We start from the raw sequence: 24,031 nt of genomic DNA, 5'->3' as shown, positions 1-24,031 counted from the left end.
GTTTTCAAACACAGCCTTAATGCTAAACGGAGCCGTGTCCTGGTTGCTGTGGTTAATCTTCTCGATGATTTGGCTGAACCTCACTGTGCTCCCCTCAGCAATTAAAGGGCACAACATGATATCTGCTATCAGAAAGAAACTCTTCTTCATTGAGATGGAAATTCCAAATATAGTCTAGGAGATCCCAGCCAGACTCCAAAAGCTGGGGCTGAATTTCGAATTTAGATCTCCAGTCTAGTTGTGGGATTCCCAAAGTTACAACACGGACCGTGTGTTTGGTTTTTTAAAAAAATCCCAATCGCATTTGTCCCTCGTTCTGATGGCAGCCAGGCAATAATAGGATTGAGAAATGTTCAATTTTCTCTTTGTTACGGAGTCGAGAACCTCGATACCATTGGCAAATAATTAAATAGAATTGTAAAGGGCTAAAAATTGGTTCACTCTCTTTTTTGGGCGAGGGGAGTCGGGGGTGGGGGGTGGGGAGTGTCATGTTTTGCAATTAACCCCTACCAGACATACTGCATGCTGACTCCTCATTTGCATGACTGCAGCCTTCAGCTAAACATGGCCAGCACTGCTGGCTGAATGCCTCCCTATCAGCAGGGGGCCCAGCAACATTCATGGCTAGCACAGCTAGCGTCCAGTTAAATCAAACCGTCCCTCTTAAAGGGGAGCTACACAGATTGGAAGGAAGTTGCTGATGTTTCCATAGGAATTGGCTATAAGAAGTAGCACCCCAAATGGAGTAGCAGGGAGAAAGAGGAGGCTACCAGGTACTTGAATGTGGCACTCGTCGACCTCCCTGTATCAAAAGTCACAAGTGGAGAAGGGCCATGGGTAGGATTTTTGTTTTTGGATCAAATATGGGTCCCGACCCTGCACCATGTCAGAAGTCATCACCTGACACAATTTTCCAATGGCCAATGATGGACGGCAGGCGGCCTCCTGATGCTGGAGGGCCAGTAGGAGACCCTCCAGCACTGAGCGCGCTGCAGGCCACCAATAATGGCACTGCAAGATGGAGGTGGCCTCTTGTTGGTTGCATATTTTATATATCTCAGAGCAATGTAGAGGTGACACTAGTTTTTATGTGTGAAACAGGTTTATTTACAGGCGTTTAAAATATCTCAGCATAGAAGCTTCTCGAAGCTTGGCTGCAAGCATCAGTGCAGACATTTTGTGATTGCAGTCTGTTTAATATAAAATAAAAACAGAAAATGCTGGAAAAACTCAGCAGCTCTGGCAGCGTCGGTGGAGAGAGAAACAGGCTTAATGTTTTGAATTCATATGACTCTTCTTCTCAGGTAAGGAGAAGTGGAAATGTGATAGAATTTATACTGTTTAAGAGCGTGAGGGGCAGGTGGAGCAAAATAGAAGGTCAGGGATAGGTGGGAACTCTGGAGAGATTGACAAAGATGTCATGGACACAAGACAAAGGGAGTGTTAAAGACTAAAGAAGGATGTGATAGTGGCATAAAGGTAAGAAAGCAGAATGTATTAACAGTAGAACAGTAGTCAGTGCTCTGTGAAAGCAAAACATGTAAACAAGTGTTAGATGGCCCTGTGGGGGGAGGGGGGGTTGGGGAAAAAGGATAAAAAATGTTAAAAATAAATAAAAATAAAAAATAAAAAAAAAGATTTAAAAATTGGATTAAAAAGGGGATATAGATGGAGGAGAGAGTTCATGGTCTGAAGCAGTTGAACTCAATGTTAAGTCCGGAAGGCTATAAAGTGCCTAGTCGGAAGATGAGGTGCTGTTCCTCCAGTTTGCGTTGAGCTTCACTGGAACATTGCAGCAGGCCAAGGATGGACATGTGGGCATGAGAGCAGGGTGGAGTGTTGAAATGGCAAGCGACAGGAAGGTCTGGGTCATGCTTGCGGACTGAGCGAAGGTGTTCCGCAAAGTGGTCACCCAGTCTGCGTTTGGTCTCTCCAATGTAGAGATCACCACATTGGGAGCAGTGAATGCAGTAGACCAAAGTGAAGGAGGTGCAAGTGGAGTGCTGCTTCACCTGAAAGGAATGTTTGGGGCCTTGGACAGGAGGGAGGAGGTAAAGGGGCAGGTGTTACACCTTCTGCAATTGCATGGGAAGGTGCTGTGGGAAGGGGATGAGGTGTTGGGGATGATGGAGGAGTGGACCAAGGTGTCTTGGAGGGAACGGTCCCGACGGAATGCTGACGGGGGTAGTGAGGGGAAGACGTGTTTGGTGGTGGCATCATGCTTGTGTTGGCAGAAATGTTGGAGGATGATCCTTTGATTGGATCATTTTGGATCAATTCCCTTCAAAATCTTGAAATGCTCATTTAGTTTCCTTTACAGTCTCTTTCTCTCTCTCTCCCCAGCACCCGGCACAACAATACCAACTTGTTTCACCAAGCAACCATAACACAGGCCTCAGACTAAGGCTGAATTTGCATAATTTCTCTGCCCTGCCTCCAGTGCTCAAATGTCTCTCTTGGTATCTCGATGAATATTACATCCGGTTCTAGTCGATGTTCAGTCAGCCCAGACGATGTGCAATTAGATCACACTTCCTCAGTTTTGCCTATGTGTGGGTCAAGATTCATTCTACCGCAGCATATAAATTTATGCAGCAAAGTGAAGTGACAGGCTACAAATGTTAATTATTCTGAATGCATTTATTATATGGGTATAGAAGGGTCCAATATTGGAATCCTTGCTTGAATAGCCAGCAATGGTTCTGGCGTAGGAAAGCAGTACATCACAAGGGTGGATGTGTTGGCCAACCAATGGCTGGAGTGTGGGGGCAAGTCATGTGATGAAACCTCCAGGGACATATTTAATCACAGTTGGCAACCCTATATAAAAGGGTTGAACCCGTGACCTTCTGACTCAGAGGTGCTACAAATGAACCAATTGCTGCCCCCTGCAGCTCAAGATACATATTTAAAGGCCCTGCTGGTGGCACAGAACTGTCATCGGGCAGCTAATAGAAGCACCCAATATCAGAACCCTTGCTTCTGCTGTAGGAGTTTCTCCAGGGTACGTATCAGAGGGCTAGCACAGATACGACGGGCCAAAAGGCCTCCATCCATGCAGTAACCATTCTATGATTCTGTGGTCCTGGACATCCAGCAGCCATGGCCACAACCCACAGCAGCCTTCAAACGTTGCAGTCATCATGGATTCCGCTCAAATTAAAAACACTGAATTCCTCCTGGATTACCAGGCACTGACTTGCTTTCTGTGATCAGATATCACCTGGACAGCAATTAGATGGAAGCCCCTTGTATAGGGTTGCCAACTGTGATTAAATGTATTCCTGGAGGTTTCATCACATGACTTGCCCCCACGCTCCAGCCATTAGTCGGCCAACACATCCATCCTTGTGACTGACTGCCTTCCTACACCAATTGGAAAGCAAGATGACTCATTACCCAATTGGATGATTATTGACCGTCAGTTCAACGGCCTTTTTCTCCCCTTTTTCAGTACTTTTATATCTGGTAAAGAGAAATGTTAAAAGAAATGACAAAAAATATATAATTTAATGTCCCGGTGATTTTTTTCCGGGGCTGTACACAGTAGTATCCCGGAGATTGATCTTCAATTCCTAGAGACTCCAGGCCGATCCTGAGGGTTGGCAACCCCACCTTTGGATCATGCAGGCCACAGGCCCGTTGAGAGTCCTGTGTCCACATGGGGTACCATCTAGTAAGTGCTGTATGTCCAAAGATCCCGTCACCCAGTGATAGTTCTGTGCCACCAGCATGGTCTTCACATTGAGGATATGCTCCATCATGTGTCTGGCACTACCACTGTGCAAAATGAGATAAGTTTCAAACAGGTCTAGTAACTCAAGACTGGGCAACCTTGAGGCGCTGTGGGCCATCAGCAGCAGTAGAATTGTACTCGAACATAATCTGTAACCTCATGGCCCACTCTATCCATATCCCCCACTCTACCATTACCATCAAGCCAGGGAATCAACCCTGCTTCAATAAGGAGTGCAGGATGGAATGCCAGGCATACCTAACAATGGGGTGTCAACCTGGTGAAGCTACAATACAGGACTACTTGCGTGCCAAACAGAATAAGCAGCAAGTGATGGGCAGAGCTAAGTGATCCCACAACCAACAGATCAGATCTAAGCTCTGCAGTCCTGCCACATCCAGTTGTGAATGGTGGTGGGCAATTAAACAACTCACTGGAGGAGGAGGCTCCACAAATATCCCCAGCCTCAATGATGGAGGAGCCCAGTACATCAGTGCAAAAGATAAGGCTGAAGCATCTGCTACAATCTTCAGCCAGAAGTGCCGAGTGGATGATCCATCTTGGCCTCCTCCGGAGGTCCCCAGCATCACAGACGCCAGTCTTCAGCCAATTCGATTCACTCCATGTGTGATATCAAGAAACGGTTGAAGGCACCGGATATTCCAAAGGCTATGGGCCCTGACAATATTCTGGCAACAGTACTGAAGACTTGTGCTCCAGAACTTGCTGCGCCCCTAGCCAAGCTGTTCCAGTACAGCCACAACACTGGTATCTACCTGGCAATGTGTAATTTGCCCAGGTATGTCCTGTACACAAAAAGCAGGATAAATCCAGCCTGGCCAAATACCACCTCATCAGTCTGCTCTCGATCATCAGTGAAGTGTTGGAAAGTGTCATCATCAGTGCTATCAAGCGGAACTTACTTAGCAATAACTTGTTCACTGATGCTCAGTTTGGGTTCTGCCAGGGCCACTCAGCTCCTGACCTCATTATAGCCTTGGTTCAAACTTGGACAAAAGAGCTGAGCTCCAGAGGTGAGGTGAGGGTGACTGTCCTTGACATCAAGGCCGCATTTGACTGAGTGTGGCATCAAGGAGCCCCAGAAAAACCAGAGTCAATGGGAATCAGGGGGAAAACTAGCACAAATGAAGATGGTTGTGGTTATTGGAGGTCAGTTATCTCAACTCCAGCACATCACTGCAGGAGTTCCTCAGGGTAGTGTCCTAGGCCCAACCATCTTCAGCTATTTCCATCAAAGACCTTCCTTCCATCATAAGGTCAGAAGTGGGGATGTTCGCTGATGATTGCACAGTGTTCAGTACCATTCGTGACTCTTCAGATACTGAATCAGTCCCTGTCCAAATGCAGCAAGACCTGGACAATATCCAAGCTTGGGCTGACAAGTGGCAAGTAGCACTCATGCCACACAAGGGCCAGGCAATGACCATCTCCAACAAGAGAGAATCTAACTAACACCCCTCACATTCAATAGCATTACCATCACTGAATCCCCCACTATCAACATCCTGGGGGTTACTATTGATCAAAAACTGAACTGGACTAGCCATATAAATACTGCAGCTACAAGATCAGATCAGATCAGAGGCTAGGAATCCTGTGGCGAGTAACTCACCTCCTGACTTCCCAAAGCCTATCCACCATCTACAAAGCACAAGTCAGGAGTGTGATGGAATACTTCTCATATGCCTGGATGAGTGCAGCTCCAACGCCACTCAAGAAGCTTGACACCATCCAGGACAAAGCAGTCTGATTGATTGGCACCACATCCATAAACGTTCACTCCCTCCACCACCGATGCACAGTAGCAGCAGTGTGTACTATCTACAAGATACACTGCAGGAATTCACCAAGGCTCCCTAGACAGCATCTTTCAAATCCACGACCACTATCATTTAGAAGGACAAGGGCAGCAGATAGATGGGAACACCACTGCCTGTAAGTTCCCCTCCAAGCCACACACCATCCTGACTTGGAAATATACCGCCGTTCCTTCACTGTCACTGGGTCAAAATCCTGGAACTGCCTTCCTAACAGCACTGTGGGTGTACCTACGCCACATGGACTACAGCGGTTCAAGAAAGCAGCTCACCACCACCTTCTCAAGGGCAATTAGGAATGGGCAATAAATACTGGTCTAGACAGCGAAGCCCACATCCCGCATATGAATAAAAAAGTGTCTTAGGGTGCTGGCAGACAACAATTGGTTCATTTGTAGCACCCGATCAGAAGATCATGGGTTCCAGCCCCACTCCAGATACACATAATCCAGGCCAACTCTCCAGTGCAGTACTGAGCGAGCGCTGCACTGTCGGAGGTGCTGTCTTTCAGATGAGACATTAAACCGAAGCTCTGTCTACCCTCTCAAGTGGACATAAAAGATGCCATCGCTCTATTTCAAAAGGGAGCAGGGCAACTCCACCATTGAGTTTGTCCATCTTTATAAAACACAAGGCAAACATCTTGGAACAGTTGGACAAGCAGGCACAGTCTCTTCAGCAAGGGAGCGGGTGAGAATGGCTGCCTATATCCTGGCGTTGAAGCAGCTCTGTTAACGTGGTTCAAGGCAGCCCGAGCTTTACTGTGTTCTCATTTGGCATTTGATTCTGTTGGTTTTGATATAAACCGTGTTTGTAGGCATATCGAGTTACAGAGAGACACATTCATATGGAAATGGGGCCTTCTCTGTTATCACGAAGCTTAGTTTAATACAAATTTGCGGCAGATCACCTGGGATTTGACTCATTGGGATTTTACTGTACTCTATCAAAACTGTTCATGATTTTGAACACCTCTCATCAACTGGTGTTTCCTGCGTAACATGAGTAACTGCTCTTCAAAAAGTACCTCACTGGCTGTAAAGTGCTTAGGAACGTGCTGAAGTTACGAAAGGCACTATACACATGCAAGTCTTTCTTTGATTTTGTGTCACCAGGCTCCACTTGTTCCGCTGCCAACAAAGCAGTACCAGGCCCAATCTGCAGTGGCACTTATTGTCAGGCAAGTGGTAGCACTGACAGTAACAAAACATGGCTCGGGGCATCGTAACTGCACAGAGAAGTGGAACCATTCCATGTGCGTTCGAGCTGGGAACGTGACCAGGACAGAGCACCTGAACCTGACCAGACCGACCATGAGCCGTGGGCCCAATCTTGTCAATTGCTGGATTCCCCCAATGGAACTCAATGTCCAAATTTCAAACAGACTATCACTCTTAAAAACAGTAATATTCTCAAAAGTGTTCGTCCCCAATATGTCTCAGACCCTGGGTGCTCTGGATGTGACTGTCCTCTGGTTCACAGTCTGCAGGCAAGGGGGTTGGGGGTGGGGCAGGGGTGACCCTGTTATATTTTGTATGACAAACTGAATGAATCAGCAATTTACAGATTGTAAACTCCAGGTGTGTATCACCCGTGGCGAACACCAGCACCACAGTGCGCACCACCCGCGGCGAACACCAGCACCACAGTGCGCACCACCCGCGGCGAACACCAGCACCACAGTGCGCACCACCCGCGGCGAACACCAGCACCACAGTGCGCACCACCCGCGGCAAACACCAGCACCACAGTGCGCACCACCCGCGGCAAACACCAGCACCACAGTGCGCACCACCCGCGGCAAACACCAGCACCACAGTGCGCACCACCCGCGGCAAACACCAGCACCACAGTGTGCACCACAGTGTGCACCACCCGCGGCGAACACCAGCACCACAGTGCGCACCACCCGTGGCGAACACCAGCACCACAGTGCACACCACCCGCGGCGAACACCAGCACCACAGTGCGCACCACCCGCGGCGAACACCAGCACCACAGTGCGCACCACCCGCGGCGAACACCAGCACCACAGTGCGCACCACCCGCGGCGAACACCAGCACCACAGTGCGCACCACCCGCGGCGAACACCAGCACCACAGTGCGCACCACCCGCGGCAAACACCAGCACCACAGTGCGCACCACCCGCGGCAAACACCACCACAGTGCGCACCACCCGTGGCAAACACCGCCTCCCCCTTCCCAACGTACATCGTCCATGGCAAACACCACCACCTCAGTGTACACCGTCTGTGGTGAACACTGACCTCCCCCACCCTCCCACCCCCCAACCAGTGTGTACTAACAGTGCCGGTCTTATTCTCCCATCCAGCTATATGGCAGTGCTCAGAATACTGCCCACCATCCCTCACCCAGAGCAGATTCCCAGTTCCTCCTGCCCCTGGACTTGGCTTTTATATTGTCACTGGGTTGAGATTAGATGCTGTCCCCTCCAATGAAGGGAGGCTGTTATAAAGAGGCAGATTTCTGTACGGCAGGTGTATGAGCTTGTTAAACTAGAATAATGGGGAAGTCTTGTGGCACACTGGGTCGCGTCCTTACCTCTGAGCCAGAAGGTCTGGGTTCGAGTCCCACTCCAGGACTTGATGGCTAAGGAAGCTGTGTTCATAACACAGCCAAACAGGCTGAGTGTCAACCTACAAATCCTTCCAACACAGGCCAATGGCGGGTGGTAAGAGTGGGTGAGATTCCTGGTCATCCATGTGATGGAAAGAAAATTGGAGCCTCTACCATTACTATCCCTAACTCTGGACTACAACACGCATGTAAATGTGTATGTTGCTACAGCAACTCTGACTCCTGGCAGGTGGGCTGGCTGGATGGCCGGGGTGGATCAGATTGGCGCCAACAGCATGGAGTTTGATCCCCATTGTGGCTGGTGTGGATTTGGGACCTGCTTCCTTGCTCTACCCATCTTGGATATTGTGGTGCTGTGGGTTGTACCTAGCCTTAAGCAGAGAACTGGACAAAATAGAAACACGTTTGATATTATTTTGCTCTCCTCACTTTATTTGGTATGTATGCCAAATCACCTCACAGGAGCATGATCAGACAAAATCCGGCAGGGAGTTAAAGGAGGAGACAGTGGGTCAGATGACAAAGGTTTGGTCAGAGAGACGGGTTTTAAGGAGGTGAGAGACAGAGGGTTTAGGGAGCGAATTCCAGGGCTTAGAGCTCAGGCAGCAGAAGGCATGGATGCCAATAGTAGAGAAATTAAATTGGTGTTTGTTCAAGAGGCCAGAATTAGAGGAACCAGATGTGTTGGAAGATTACAGGGCTGCTGGAGATTACAGAGATAAGGGGGACCACATCATGTAGGAATTGGAAAGGGAGGAGGAGACGTTGATGCTGCTTAAGATTTCGACCCTTCACAAAATATTACCAAAGTTGACCCAGGCTTCAAACCAAAACCACTTGCTAATGAGAATTAAATCGTATTCACTCACAGATGGCTCCGGTGGAGTGCCTCAGCATTTTCGGTGTCATAAGTGCAACTCCCAGTGGCAGGTTTTGTTATGACATTGTCACCATTTCATTCAATCACTTATGCCAACCTTCTTCCATCTGCAAGAAGACAAATTAGAATAGCGAGTTCAGGTTCATTTAGGACTGCTCCACCTTATAACACTGTGGTCATCAGACCTGGAGAATGGAGAAACTAACCTATTTCAGAATCCCAGGGCTAAGACAGACAGTTAGATACAGAGTAAAGCATTGGACTGCCCCATTAAACAGTCCTAAGGAACATATAGAATAGGTTAGATACAGAGCAAAGCTCCCTCTACCCTGTCCCCATCAAACACCCCCAGGACAGGGACAGCACAGAGTCAGATTCAGAGTAAAGCTCCCGCTTCACTGCCCCATTAAACACTCACAGGACAGAGACAGCATGGGCTAAGATACAGAGTAAAACTCCCTCTACACTGACCCAACACTCCCAGGACAGGTGTCAAGTGATCAGCAGAAAGTGGTCACGGAACAGAGTCCGTCAAAAGTAGAAAGGTTTGTAATTTAGTGCAAGTGAGAATTCGATGTACAAGGAAGGAGGTGCTGCATTTACCTCCAATATTCATCATGGTTTGTGCTACAGGTCAATATTTGATTCAAACCATCCATAACTTAAACCAGATCAAGTAATTATTTAGAAAGCTAAAAGCCATAGGCCATGTGGATTAAATACATAGGCTACTTAATTAAATAAATAACACCAAGTTATATAGTGATCAGAGTGTAGGTCATACAGCAACTGCAGCACATGGGAGTATGTGGAGGGCATCATAATCCTGGATAACCACATCTGCACTAAATATCTGCATCTCAAGCAACTTAAGTCAGAGTTGTTGAGCTGGAGTTCAAATGCGGACATTGCAAGGCCATCAGAGAAGGGGAGAGTTACCTGGTCACTTTGATCCAGGAGGCAATCACACCCCTTCCATTAGGTGATGGCACAGGTCTGGTGGTGGTCATGGATGTTAATGTTGCAATCCCGTCAGAATGAAGCGCTTGCTCTAATTGGAAGTGAGAACAGCTGTGCTGATTGGGGAAAGGTTAGGGCATTATTCTTAAGTATATATAAGAACAAGTTTCCACCCGTTTGGGGGGAGGGGGAACTTTGTAGCTGTGTTCTCTGGGTTATGTGAATGAACCCATGTTAAGGGAAGCTGGCTCCAGATTCCTCCTTTGCCCAGTGAATGAGCACTGATTTATAACAAGGGACAGGAGAGTGTGACAGAGTCAGGCAGGTAAGTGCAATCAAGATGCAGTGCTGGAGGAACCTCAGCCTTTGCCCCTATCAGCAGGTACAAGGTCCTGGCTGCCTTTGTGGATGGAAAAGAAGAATTTGGAATTGGAGCAGGATTATTCAGTTGCCGTGGTCTGTGTAGGAACCATAAATTGAACAAGACATGAGATTCTGCAGATGGAGTTTGAGCAGCTACGGTCAAATTAAAAAGCAGAATCACAAAAGGCAATCAACTCTGGATTACTACGTAAACCATGTGCAAATTGGCGCTGGGTAAATAACATCAGAGAGTTGAATATATCGCTAAAAAAATTTAAGCAACAGGTGAAGCTAGCTGTTTCACCCTGCTATTCAGCAGCAACACGAGTGGTATTCACCACTAACAGGATGCTGCAATCAAACCAAAAAGATGCATATGAATATCAGTGCCAGCACAATGCTAGATATGTAGGTCAAGAGAGGAGGACGACAGGCCAAGCTGAGAACGATCATGCCTTTGGAGCAGGAGCCTTGGAGATTGTTGGAGAACAGGGAGGATGCTCCATTCCAATGGTGAGGTTGGCCTAGCCAGTCAGCAGTGTGAGAATGCTCTGGCTGGAATATTTGGTAGAAGTGCAGTGGAGTGTCATGTGATAGAAAAGTATCACTGAACTGAAAGGAAGAATCTACAAGACATTTGAGAGACCAGCCTTCTTATGTAGTGTAGAAATCTGGGCAACATTAAGAAGGGATGAACAACAACTGGATACTAATGAAATGCAGATGCTGAGATGGATGTGTAGAGTAACGAGAAAGGACAAAGATCAGGAACCAGTATATCAGGAATCAGTGAAGCTTGTGAGAGCATCGAAGCCAAGAAAAGATTGAAATTGTACGGTCATCTGTTGTAGAGAGTGTCATGAAGCTATTAATGTATATAATATTATTGGAAAATATTTTTCTTTTAAAATAGAGCTTTAGTCTGTGGGAGTGTCTTAATTGGATTAAAGCCAGCTAGTCTGGGTGCTTTGATGTGTACTCATTTTGATATGTAAGAGAGATAGCGTGCATTTGCATTTTTCGAATAGAGCATTCAAGAAGTGGGGTGATAAATGACACCTATCTAGCAGATACCAAGCAATATGTTTTTATTAATAAAATTGGTGCTAAGAAAGGGGTTTTATTGTTAGGGAGGTTTAGTTTAGAGGCTGGTGATACAATGAGAATTTACATTCAATGGGCTGTGCTAGGTATAACTTCAGCAGTTTTGTGTGTGTAGAGCTGAGGCAATGTGAGATCAAAAGCAGCTGTAAGCCTCCAATTGTCTCCACAGGAACAAAAATGAAAAGAACCTCATTTTGAAAATGCTTTGCCTGGTGTCTGGTTAAGTCTATGGGTTGCTGTTGCCTTCATGGAGATTAGGATTTTGGGAATTTAAGTTATGATTGTAATCATTTGTAGCCATGTGTATATATTTAACTTGTGTGAATTAATAAAATGTTTCATTTAGCTTAATATAAAACCTCTTGAGAACTGGTGGTCTGATTCCTGAATTTAGAGTTGTATCTCAAATATAACACTTAAAATGATAGGTTATGACAGTTGTTTAAAGTTTCCCTCTGGGATTCTTTTAAATAAGTCAGCTTTACCAACTGCTCAAACATAACTATTGGGGGCTCTTGCTGGGATAAATTATATTTCTAATTCCTCGATTGATTAGGAATTGGTAAATCTTAAGGTTATGATTACCAGAGGCACTTTGAATTCAGGAGTTGGTGAGGTATTTTAGAAGTGGTGAGACTGCAAGATGGCTTTGGCAATTGCTAAGACTTGTCTGGGAGTAGAAGAGATAACTCTGGTTGGGTTAGAGAAAACAACCAAAAACAAGTTAACAGAGTTGGCAGATAAATTAAAATTGGGGTTACCTGCAGGGACTAGGAAATCAGATATAGTTAAAAGTATAGCACAGCATCTACAGCTGGAAGTGAAACCTGACACTGGTGAGTCACAGCTGGAGGTAGTGAGACCTCAGTTGCAAATAAAAAAGCTTGAATTAGAAGCAAAGGATAGAAAAATGGCTTTTAAAAGGGAATTAGAAATTGCAATGGTGGAGAAGGAGGAAAGGGAAAGAGAGAATTCCAACTGAAAATGTTGGCAGTTAGAAAAGAGATATCAGTGGGTGAGGAAGGATTTATCTCCAGAGTAGAACCCAGTGGGGATATGTTCAAAATTGTACAAGCTCTTCCAAAGTGTGAGGAAAAAGATGTTGAAGCATTCTTTATTTCATTTGAGAAGTTAGCTAAACAGATGAAATGGCCACAGGAAAACTGGGCATTATTATTAGTCTAAGTTTTTGGTAGGGCACTTGAGATATATGCTATCAGAAGAAATGTTGATGAATTATGATGTGGTGAAAAAGGCTATCTTTAGTGCATATAAACAAAAACAGAAACAGAAATACCTGGAAAAACTCAGCAGGTCTGGCAGCATCGGCGGAGGAGAGCACAGTTGACGTTTCGAGTCCTCATGACCCTCCAACAGAACTGAACCCGTTCTGTTGAAGGGTCATGAGGACTCGAAACGTCAACTGTGCTCTTTTCCGCCGATGCTGCCAGACCTGCTGAGTTTTTCCAGGTATTTCTGTTTCTGTTTTTGTTTTGGATTTCCAGCATCCGCAGTTTTTTGCTTTTAGTGCATATGAGTTGGTTCTTGAAGCATACAGGCAGAAATTAAGGAATATGAGAAAACAGCCTGGGCAAACTTATATTGAGTTTGAAAGAGAAAACAAAGTAATTTTGACCGGTGGATACAGGCATTAAAAATAGAGATAACCTATGCAGCTCTTAGGGAAGTCATTCTTTTGGAAGAATTTAAAGATTCAATCCCTTTGGTAGTAAGAACTCATGTGGAGGAACAGAGAGTTGATTCTGTAATTCAAGCAGCAGAGATAGCTGATGATTATGAGTTAGTTCATAGAGATAAACCTTTATTCATCACACTTTCAAATTGGAAAAGGATAAAGAGTGGGATGGTAAAAGGAAGGCAGGTAGCCAGGGAAGAGAAGGAGTAGCTGGAAGTCCCCAGGAAGATTTTTGTCAGAATTAAAAGAAAGAAGTGACATTCGAAAATTGAGGTATTTTCATTGTAATACAGTGGGGCACACAAAGTCAGTGCTGGAGATTGCAGGAAAAATCTGTTAGAAATTTTCGGGTTGTTCAAAGGGAGTATTGCAGGAGAAGGTAATAATAAGTGGAGTTCATGGAGATGCTAAATCTATTCCATTGTGGAAGGTAAATTTAAAGAGCAAATGGAAGACAGGTGAAGTTATAGTTGGAGTGGTGGAAAAATTGCCCATTGCAGGGGTTCAATTTATTCTGGGTAATGATATAGCTGGATGGCAAATGTGGGTGATGCCTATGGTATTTGAGCAGCCTGTAGAAGTGTTTTCAACAGAGATGTTACAAAAGGAACACCCTCGATTGTGTTATAATGAGATCAAAGGCTCATCGGGAAGAACAAGTTAAACAAGAAGGGCAGGCAGTTCAAAGCCAAGAAGAAGCTGTCAAAATCCAATTAGCTGGTACTGTATTTGATAATATTGTTCAAGAGGAAGGAATGCAGGACATTTCAGCTGAAATGTTTAATTCAAAGAGGTTAGCGGAATTACAGAAAAGTAATTTGCAATTAAAACAGTTATATCAGAAAGCTTAATCAGAAACAGAAACAAAATGCATTCCAGTATGTTATCTTCGGGAAGGTATTTTGATGAGAAAATGGAAGTCAGATCATGTCTCAGCAAATTAAAGCTGGAGGGAGGTATATCAGATTGTTATCCCATTAGGGTATAGAAATGAGATTCTGAGAATTACTCCTGAAATTCCAATGGGGGTGGGGCTACATTTAGGAATTAGGAAAACACAGGAAAAGATACAGAGGCTTTTTTTGGCCAGGATTGCAGAAGAATGTAGTCAAATTCTGCACAACGTGTTATACATGTCAAACAACAGGAAAACCAGAAACAGTGATTAAGCCAGCACCTTTAATCCCAATACCAGCATTTGAAGAATGCTTTTACCAGGGTCATGATTGATTGTGTAGGACCCCTTCCTAAGACTAAAAGTGGAAATTGGTATTTGTTAACAATAATGGATGTGTCTACCAGGTTTCCTGAAGCGATACCTTTAAGAAATATTATTATTAGTCTAAGTTTTTGGTAGGGCACTTGAGATATATGCTATCAGAAGAACTGTTGGTGAATTATGTTGTGGTGAAAAAGGCTATCTTTAGTGCATATGAACAAAAACAGAAACAGAAATACCTGGAAAAACTCAGCAGGTCTGGCAGCATCGGCGGAGAAGAGCACAGTTGACGTTTCGAGTCCTCATGACCCTTCAACAGGACTGAACCCGTTCAGGAAAAGATTGTGGAGGGGTTAATTAATTTTTTTTACAAGATATGGTTTACCTAAAGGAATGCAATCAGATCAAGAGTCAAATTTAATGTTACAGCTGTTTAAGGAAGTAATGAACAGTTTAAGTCAACAGCTTATCATCTGGAGTCACAAGGCGCTTTGGAAAGATGGCATCAAACATTAAAAACTATGATAAGAGCATACTGTCAGAATTATGCATAGGATTGGGATACAGGAATCCCATTTTTGTTATTTGCTATTAGAGACACTCCTAATGCATCGACTGGTTTTAGCCCTTTTGAACTAGTTTATGGTTATGTGGGGGGACCACTGAAATTGATTCATGAGAAATTGGCTGGTCAAAATTCAGAAACTACTCTCCTGGATTACGTATCAAATTTCAGGGAAAGATTGAAGACAGCATGTGAGTTGGCTAGGGAACATTTAAAGATATCTCAGCAAGTGGTGAAAGTGAAAGCAGATAAGAAGGCTAAAATTCACAGTTTTGTTTCTGGAGAGAAAGTATTAGTTTTGTTACCAGTATTAGGTGATTCATTAAATGCAAGATTTAGTGGGCCTTACAGGATTGAAAAGAAATTGAGTGAGGTAAATTATTTAATAAATATTCCAGATAGAAGAAAGAAGCAGAGAGTGTATCATGTAAATATGCTTTAGAAGTACTTTGACAGGGATGAGGAACAAAAAGAGGTGTTAGTGATGGTGGATGATGAGAAAGAGGTAGAAGTGCAGGATTCTGAAATTGATTTTCCTCTCATCAAATTGGTAATGAGGGGGTGCTTGAAAATTTATATGAAATATTGAGTTACCTTCCAACCAAGTGTCAAAGTGATTTGGAAAAGCGACTGCAGTCACACAAACCTATTTGTGGAAATAAGTTGGGGAAGATACATTTAGCTTCACATGATGTATGTATTGGAATATCATCTTCAATAAGATGTCCTTATAGATTAAATCCAGCAAAGTTATCACAACTACAAAAAGAAATTGATTTCATGCTTCAAAATGATATCATTGAGTCTAGTTGCAGTAACTGGAGTTCACCTATTGTACTGGTACCGAAAACAGATGGAGCACAGACTGTGTGTGGACTATCGAAAGGTGAATGCAGTGACAAAAGCGGATTCATATCCTATACTATGGTTGGAGGATTGTATTGAGAAAGTAGGAAAATCAAAATTTATCACAAAGATTGACTAGCTAAAAGGATATTGGCAGGTACAGTTGTTGGAGAGAGCAAAAGAGATATCAGCTTTTTTAACACGACGTGGACTATATCAGTTTAAAGTCATGCCATTTGGTATGAAGAATGTACCTGCGACATTTCAAAGACTGACAAACAAAGTAATTGTGAGTCTAAGCAATTGTGTGGTTATGTTGATGATCTAATCATTTTCAGTCAGATGTGGGAGGAGCATTTACAGCAGCTGAAGAATTATTTACTCGACTACAAGTAGCTAATTTGGTGATGAACTTGGCAAAAGTGAATTTGCAAAAGCGCAAGTTACATATCTAGGCCATGCCATTGGACATGGTAAGGAGCCTCCAAGAGATGCGAAAGTCAAGGCTATCATAGAATTCCCAGTGCCTACAACAAAATGAGGAGTTTTGAGATTTCTGGGCATGAGTGGGTTTTACCGGAAATTTGTACCAACTATTAAAAAAGAGCAAGAAATTTCAATAGACACTGGAGTGTCAGAAATCATTCGATAGTTTGAAAACTGTATTAACTATGACACCAGTTGGCAGTACCCAATTATGCCAAGCAATTCAAGTTGGCCGTTGATGCAAGTGATATAGGCATTGGGGCAGTACTTTTACAAGAAGATGACACTGGAATTGAAAAACCGTAGGGTATTTTTCATGGAAGCTGAATGTACAACAGAGAAGATATTCAACGATTGAAAAAGAGACTTTGAGTTTGGTGTTAGCATTGCAGCATTTTGAAACTTATGTTACAAACAATTCATCAGAAATAATTGTTTATACAGGTCATAATCCTTTGAATTTTTTGGACAAATTTCAAGACAAAAGTGCAAGGCTTTTCAGATGGAGTCTATTATCTCAACCATTTAATCCATGTATTATACATATTGCTGGAAGAATCTGTTTGTAATTATGTTAATGCATGCATCTGATAATGTAATAATGTAATAAGTATAGGAGATAGTGAGAGATGGGTTATTAAAATGAAGGCATCTTCTAGAATTATGATGGTTCATTTTTTGATAGGGAGGGGGATGTCATGAAGCCATTAATGTATTTAATATATTGGAAAATATTTTTCTTTTAAAATAGAGGTTTAGTCTGTGGGTGTGTCTTAATTGGATTAAAGATAGCTAGTCTGGGTGCTTTGATGTGTACTAGTTTTGATATGTAAGAGAGATAGCGTGCATTTGCATTTTTGCACAGACCATTCATGAAGTGGGGTGAAATCTGACACCTATCTAGCAGATACCAAGCAATATGTTTATATTACTAATAAAATTGGTACTAAGAAAGGGGTTTTATTGTTAGGGAGGTTTAGTTCAGAGGTTGGTGATACAATGAGAATTTACATTCAATGAGCTGTGCTAGGTATAACTTCAGCAGTTTTGGGTGTGTCGAGCAGAGGCAATGTGAGATCAACAGCAGCTGTAAGCCTCCAATTGTCTCCACAGGAACCAAAGTGAAAATAACCTCATTTTGAATTTGTAAGGTGAAAATGCTTTGCCTGGTGTCTGGTTAAGTCTATGGATTGCTGTTGCCTTAATGGAGATTAGTTTGGAAATTTGTTAAAAGTTATGATCGTAGTCATTGTAGCCATGTGTATATATTTAACTTGTGTAAATTAATAAAATGTTTCATTTAGCTTAATATAAAACCTCTCGAGAGCTAATGGTATGATTCCTAATATTTAGGGTTATATCTCAAATATAACACTTAAAATTATAGGTTATGACAGTTGTTTAAAGTTTCCCTGTGGGGTTCTTTTAAATAACTCAGCTTTACCAACTGCTCAAACATAACAAGAGAGAGAGAGAGGAAACATGGTGAGGCAAGTGATGGAGATGGGACTACCAGGAAGGAGAAGAGTAAGGCTGAAGACCCACAGCACTGTGGCAACCCCCAAGTAAAAATAGGAGAAGCTGAAAGCAGAGAAAAAAATGGAATGAGAGTAAACTAGCAAGAAATAAGAAAAGATATTGTTAGAGTTTTATGAGGATATCAAAAGGAAGATGTTAGCAAAAGTAAATGTGGGTCCCTTAGAGGAAGAGGCAGGAGAAATTGAGGGAACCAGGAAATGGCGAGATGGCTGGCATGTGGTTCAGAATAACACCAACAACACAGTTTCGATTCCCGTTCCGGCTGAAGTAGACGTGGAATCTGCCTCCTCACCCTGCCCCTGAGAATGGAAGGCAATGACCAACCACCACTGACAAAAAATCTGCCAAGAAAACAGCTCAGGATGAAACAGCAACAGACAGTAGGCTGAGGACCCGCCTTCAAGCAGAGCACAGATGTATGCATAAATTTATTAATGACTATCTTATATTTACAGTCATTAGTTTTGGATACTCACACAAGTGTATTGGATTGAAGGTCAGGAATAGATTAGAGAGGATCTCCTTCCCAGCTACAATCAAATGCACAGCCAACAGTAAATGCAGGTTGGATTTAGATCATCGTGGTAACTATGGAACATGATGAGTTGCCCGCTGGGCTTGCTCATTTTGATGGATCCTTTACATATTGCATGAAACCTCCTAGAGACTGTTCCCTCAAGCTTTATTTTATTCAGCCATCCATCTGTCTCCCCTCCACTTCTGGCTACATTTATTACCATGGGCAGACAATCACCCAAGCAGGTGTGGACCTCTGAACAAACCCTGACAGCGAAGCTCTGCAGGCTATTCCTCCATGGGATGCACCGCAGACGAGCCTGATCCTGTCCCCACTAGACATCCTCGGTTGCCTTCTGCTCTCTCCCGAGACATTGAAAGCAATTGCTGTGCCACTCCTGCCATTTTGGCTGAGATCAGCACAGAGCAGGGGTTAAATGTGGGACTTTCCTGGTTAGCCTGGCTCGACAACTCGTTGCCTAAACTTGGCATGCCCTCATGATGAACACAGCACAAGTTGTCCGTGCAGTAATTCTTTGTTAAAAAGGCATTTGTTATTCACAAACCTGCAGCTGTTAATACGTCACTCTTTACGCCAACATTACAACATGTTGCATTCTTGCCAGGCAGCAAAATGCTTTGAGGAGATAATTCATTACCAGAGTACATAATTCAGTTATAGAAGTCTCAGAAGTAATATAGGAACAGGATTAGTTCATTCACCTGCTTGAGTCTGTCCAGCCTTTCAAGTGAGGCCATGACCTATCTGTAACTAAACCCTATCTACCCTCCTTGGTCCTGTAACACTTCATAATCTCAGTTTTGAAATTTTCTATTGACACCACTTCCCCCCGCCCCCCTCCCCCCACCCCTCCCCCCGCCCCCCACACCCCTGCTCTCACCACCTTCCCACCCCGCCCCCAAGCCTCAGATTTTTGGGAGCCGAGAGTTCCAGGGTGATAGGTTATCGGGGGTAGACGGGATGCAGATTTGAGGTTGCTATCAGATCAGCCATGCTCTTATTAAATGGCAGGGCAGTCGCAAGGGGCTGAATGGCCTACTCTTGCTCAATGTTCGTAAGTTCCCTTTGTGTGAAGCAATGCTTCCTGACATCACACCTGAACGGCCCAACTCTAATTTTAATTTTAATTGTTCTCAATTTTCCCCCCCATAGAAAATAGTTTTGCCCTATCTACTCATTTAATCATTTTAAAAACCTCAATTAGATCACCACTTAAGCTTCTGTACTCAAGGGAAAGCCTGGTCTAGAAAACGGTCCTCCTAATTTAACCCTTATCATTCTGGTACAATTTTACTTAATTTAAGCTGCACACCCTCCAAGGCCAATATATCCCTCCCGAGATGGGGTGTCCCTATGGAGAGATGGCAGCATAGTGGTAATGTCACTGGACTGGTAATCCAGAGACCCAGGCTAATACTCTGGGGATGTGGGTTCGAATCCCACCATGGCAGCTGGTGGAATTTAAATTCAATAATAAATCTTTCTCTGGCTAGACCCCTCATGAATAGGAAGACCTCTATCAAATCTCTGAATCTTCTTAGAGAAGCTAAGAACAACAAACCCAGCTTCTCCAATCTATCGACACAACTAAAATCTTTTCTGCACCTTCTCCTTAAAGTGTGGTGCCCAGAACTAGACACACAACTTCAGTTAAGGCCGAATCAGTGTTATATAAAGGTTCACTATAACTACTTTATGCTTCTATTGATAAACATTTTGTAAAAGTTTAACCTGGATTGTACCCTTGTAATGGTGTTTTTGAAATGGTTTGGAATGTGATTGAAGATATTTTATGAATAAAGGATCTGTTCTTATCAAAAAAAAAAATGCTTCTATTGATAAAGTCCAGGATTCTTTATGCCTTATTAACCGTACTCACAATCTGCCCTGCCACCTTCAATGATTTATGCAAATTTACACCCAGGTCCCTCTGCTCCTGCACCCCTTTAGGATTGTATCCTTTATTTGTCTTTCTCCATGTTCTTCCGGCCAAAATGTGTTACCTCACACTTCTCTACATTAAATTTCATCTGCCACATCTCCACCTATTCCACCAGTATACGTCCTCTTGAAGCCTTATCACTATACACCCCCCTCCCCCCTCAGTTCACAATACTTTGAAGTTTTGTCTCATCTGCAAAGTTTGAAATTGTGCTGTATGCACCCAAATCATTAATGTAGATCAAGAAAAGCAGGAGTCCTAGTACCGACCCCAGGAAACCCCGCTATAAATCTTTGCCCACTCCACAGAAACAACTGTTCACCACTAGTTTCTACTTCCTGTCACTCAGCCAACTTCACATCCATGCTGTCAATAAGCCTTTTAGTTCATGGACTTTAACTTTTCTGGCAAGCCTGTTATGTGGCACTTCATCAAATACCTTTTGAAAGTCCTTATACACCACATCAACCTTCTGTATCATCTCATCAAAACATTTAAATCGAGTTAGTTAAACACAATTCGCCTTTAACAAATCCGTGCTGGATTTCCTTAATTTTGTCCCGGATAATTGTTTCTAAAAGCTTTCCCAACACCAAGGTTAAACTGACTGGCCTGTAGTTACTGGGCTTGTCTTTACACCCTTTTTTGAACAAGGGTGCAACATTTGCAATACACCAGTCCTTTGGCACCAGCCCTGTATCTAGATTAAACCTCAAAAGCAGAATCCGAAACTAAATTCATCACTGAATGCTGAAGTTTAAACGTTTTAATTGGAATTGTTGATAATTCCAATGTAAGTGCTAATATTTATTAACACGTTATTAATATTTATTAACACTTCTGCAATTGCTACAAAAGAATCTATTTAAAGGAGTTACAAACTGGACGGAATTAGAAAAAAACCCTTATGTTTAATTACATTTATTACCTTAGAAAGTACTTATCTAACACCTCTATCCAGCTCTACCTGTACCACCCCCCTCAACCAGCTTATATTTCACCTCATTTCTATATTTCCTTAGTTCTGATGAAGAGTCGTACGGACTCGAAAAGTTAACTGTATTCGTCTCCGCAGATGCTGTCAGACCTGAGTTTTTCTAGCTATTTTTTTTGTTTCAGATTTCCAGCATCCACAGTATTTTGCTTTTATCTAACACCTTATGGTTTCAGGGTGCCACAGCTAACTCGAAATTGAAGTACTGTCGCTATTTACTGTTAGGAAACACGGAAGCCAATTTGCGCGCAGCAAGGCCCCACAAGCAGAAAAGGGATAAATGACCAGACTATCTGTTTCAATTACATCAGTTGAAGGATAAACGGTAACCAGGGCATCTCCCCTGTCTCTGGGAATGGGCTTTGAACTCACAACTCTCTGACCCAGCCGGCAAGACGTACCACTGACCAAATCACGCAGGGAGAAAAAGCTGCTTAATACAACAGTAACTTTCAAGGGATATGATTACAAGACACAAACTTTATTGCCTTATTGCAATAAAAATCAAAAAGTGTTATCTTTCAGAAATCTAGAACATGCTCAAGTTTACACTCTCTACTTTCAATATTGCAGTTGTAGGCTCACTACACACCAAGCAGTATCACAGAATCTCAGAATTTTTACAGCACAGAAGGCCATTCAGCCCATCATGTCTGCATTGGCTCTCCGAATGAGCATTTCACCAAGTGCCATTCTCCTGTCTTCTCCCCGTAAAATAATCATCTAATTCTCTCTTCAATGCCTTGACTGAACCTGCCTCCATCACACTCTCAGGCAGTGCATTCCAGACCCAAACCACTTGCTTGTAAAAAGAAGTTTTTTTCTCATATCGCTTTTGCCTTTTTTAACCTTAAATCTGTGTCCCCTGGTTCTCAATCCTTCTGCCAATGGGAACAGCTTCTCTCCATCTATTCTATCCAGTAAAGAGTTAAGCAAAGTTCTGAAGAGTCATATTGGATTTGAAGCATTAACTTTGTTTCTATCTGCACAGATGCCAGACCTGCTGAGATTTTCCAGCAATTTCTGTCTTTATTTCAGTTAATTTATTTTATTATCCAAAATATGTGGGTTAACTAGTCAGGTTGAAAAGAAAGTTTCATGTCTCAGTTTGGGGCATCCACAGGAGCGTTGTGAAAAAGCAAGTGGTTTGCCTAGCTTAACACCAACTGCTACCCCAAGGGCTATCCAACTGAACACGTTTGGCCGCTCATCGTACACGCTGTGGGTTAACTGGTTAACTGGCGCCGTATCCTGCCACTAGTAAGCAATGCCGCTGGATAGGCTAGCAGCTCCTGGCAGAATTTGCCTGAAGGCACAACATTGCCACGCTGCAGCAATTTTAATACAGGTAAACTTCCTCATTACTTTGGAAGTCAAGAAACAAAGTTTCCAAAACAAGATGTGTAAATTATACTCGCACCTCAGATCAGGATGGGGCTGAGAAACTCGGTGAAAGTGACACTGTAAAGATAAATTAAGCATTCCAACACGGCTCTCTTTCATATTAACAGTACATTTTAATTCAATTTAATTAACATTAAATTGTATTGTAATTTGAATTATTCGCTGGAACCCACGTGCTACAAAAAATTAACAGCGCTTTTCATTTTTATGCAACTTTAAGTAGAAATTTCTGAATTGGAAAAAAATGCTAGCAGATCACAGTGACAGTTGGACTGTTCAATTAGACGGTTGCACTAGAACAGCAGGCATTAAATGGAAATTCAACGCTCCCGTTTTCCAAAGACTTTCAGGTGCTGTCTTCTTAAACAGCACAGGCTGAAAAGGGAACCCCAGCAATAATTAACAAACCTCCCACACGCAAGAAGCAAGATTGGAGACAGAAGTAAATACACTTTCTCAAGAAATCCTGCGCAGCCCGAATGAAAACTCTCTCTAGTCGAGAATCTGGGTTTAATATTGCTCTGACATGAAACTTGCCCCGACTGCTTAAATCATAAAATCGCGCTGTACGCTTTTACCTTAATGAGATTGCAAAACCCAATTCAAGAGGAGCTCCATCCAAAGATGCGGTCATTGCTCTTTCTTTAAAAAGAACTTGTTATTTGAAAAGGTAAAGTTATTTATTAGGTTGCAATTTTGCAACTCCAGTGCACAGTCCTTAATTCACTTACTTTGCCTGTTCCTTTAAGCTGCAGATGTTGCTGGACAGCGCTCCTCCTGCTGCTCTCACTATCTGCTCTGCTGGAGCTGCCGGCTCGCTGCACACCTGGTCACGTGCATTTCGGAACCACCCGACTGGGCACGCGTCACCCCCAAGGCACGCCGGGAATTGTAGTCCAGGGGGCAAGATAGCGCTCTGCGCCTGCGCCGAAGTGTCCCTCTCTGCCCACCAGCGCCATCTGCTCCATGTGGGAGAAAGATGCCGTCATTTCGGAAGCAGGGCTGCCAGATCTGTTTAGTTCAAAGGTATCTCTCTCTCTCTAAAATACTAACTAATCAAGGGGCAAAAGGAAGGTGGGGGAGGAAATAAATACAATAACTATCACTAGAGAAAAAGTACTAGGGAAACTAATAGGGCTAAAGACCAATAAGTCCCCTGGATCTGATGGGTTGCATCCTAGGATATTAAAGGAAGTAGCTACACAGATAGTGGATGCACTGGTAGTAAGCTTCCAAGAATCCATAGATCCTGGAAAAGTCCCAGAGGATGGAAAACTGCTAATGTAATGCCCTTATTCAAAGAGGGAGGTAAACAAAAAAC

At 43.4% G+C, this 24,031-nt stretch overlaps 1 protein-coding gene across 3 annotated transcripts in view; it reads right to left on the bottom strand.

The window, feature by feature from the left end:
• il34 (interleukin 34) overlaps positions 1 to 23,528 on the bottom strand; it is a 50,004-nt gene extending 26,476 nt beyond the window's left edge. For 2 of the 3 annotated variants that reach the window (XM_078543947.1, XM_078543949.1), the window contains exons 1-2: positions 23,442 to 23,528; positions 9,044 to 9,161 (exon numbers count right to left, since the gene is read on the bottom strand). In XM_078543947.1, the coding sequence (XP_078400073.1) occupies positions 9,044 to 9,083 (40 nt within the window). In that variant the 5' untranslated portion in view covers positions 9,084 to 9,161; positions 23,442 to 23,528. Of the gene's footprint in view, positions 1 to 9,043; positions 9,162 to 23,288; positions 23,417 to 23,441 lie in introns of those variants that run through there. The other variant, XM_078543948.1, reaches the window with a different exon arrangement.
• Positions 23,529 to 24,031: the final 503 nt, after the last annotated feature.

This window comes from Cetorhinus maximus, chromosome 6 (assembly GCF_964194155.1).
Source record: "Cetorhinus maximus chromosome 6, sCetMax3.hap1.1, whole genome shotgun sequence".
NCBI lineage: Eukaryota > Metazoa > Chordata > Chondrichthyes > Lamniformes > Cetorhinidae > Cetorhinus > Cetorhinus maximus.
The sequence above is the reverse complement of the archived record's forward strand: the minus strand, read 5'-3'. Positions and strand labels throughout refer to the sequence as shown.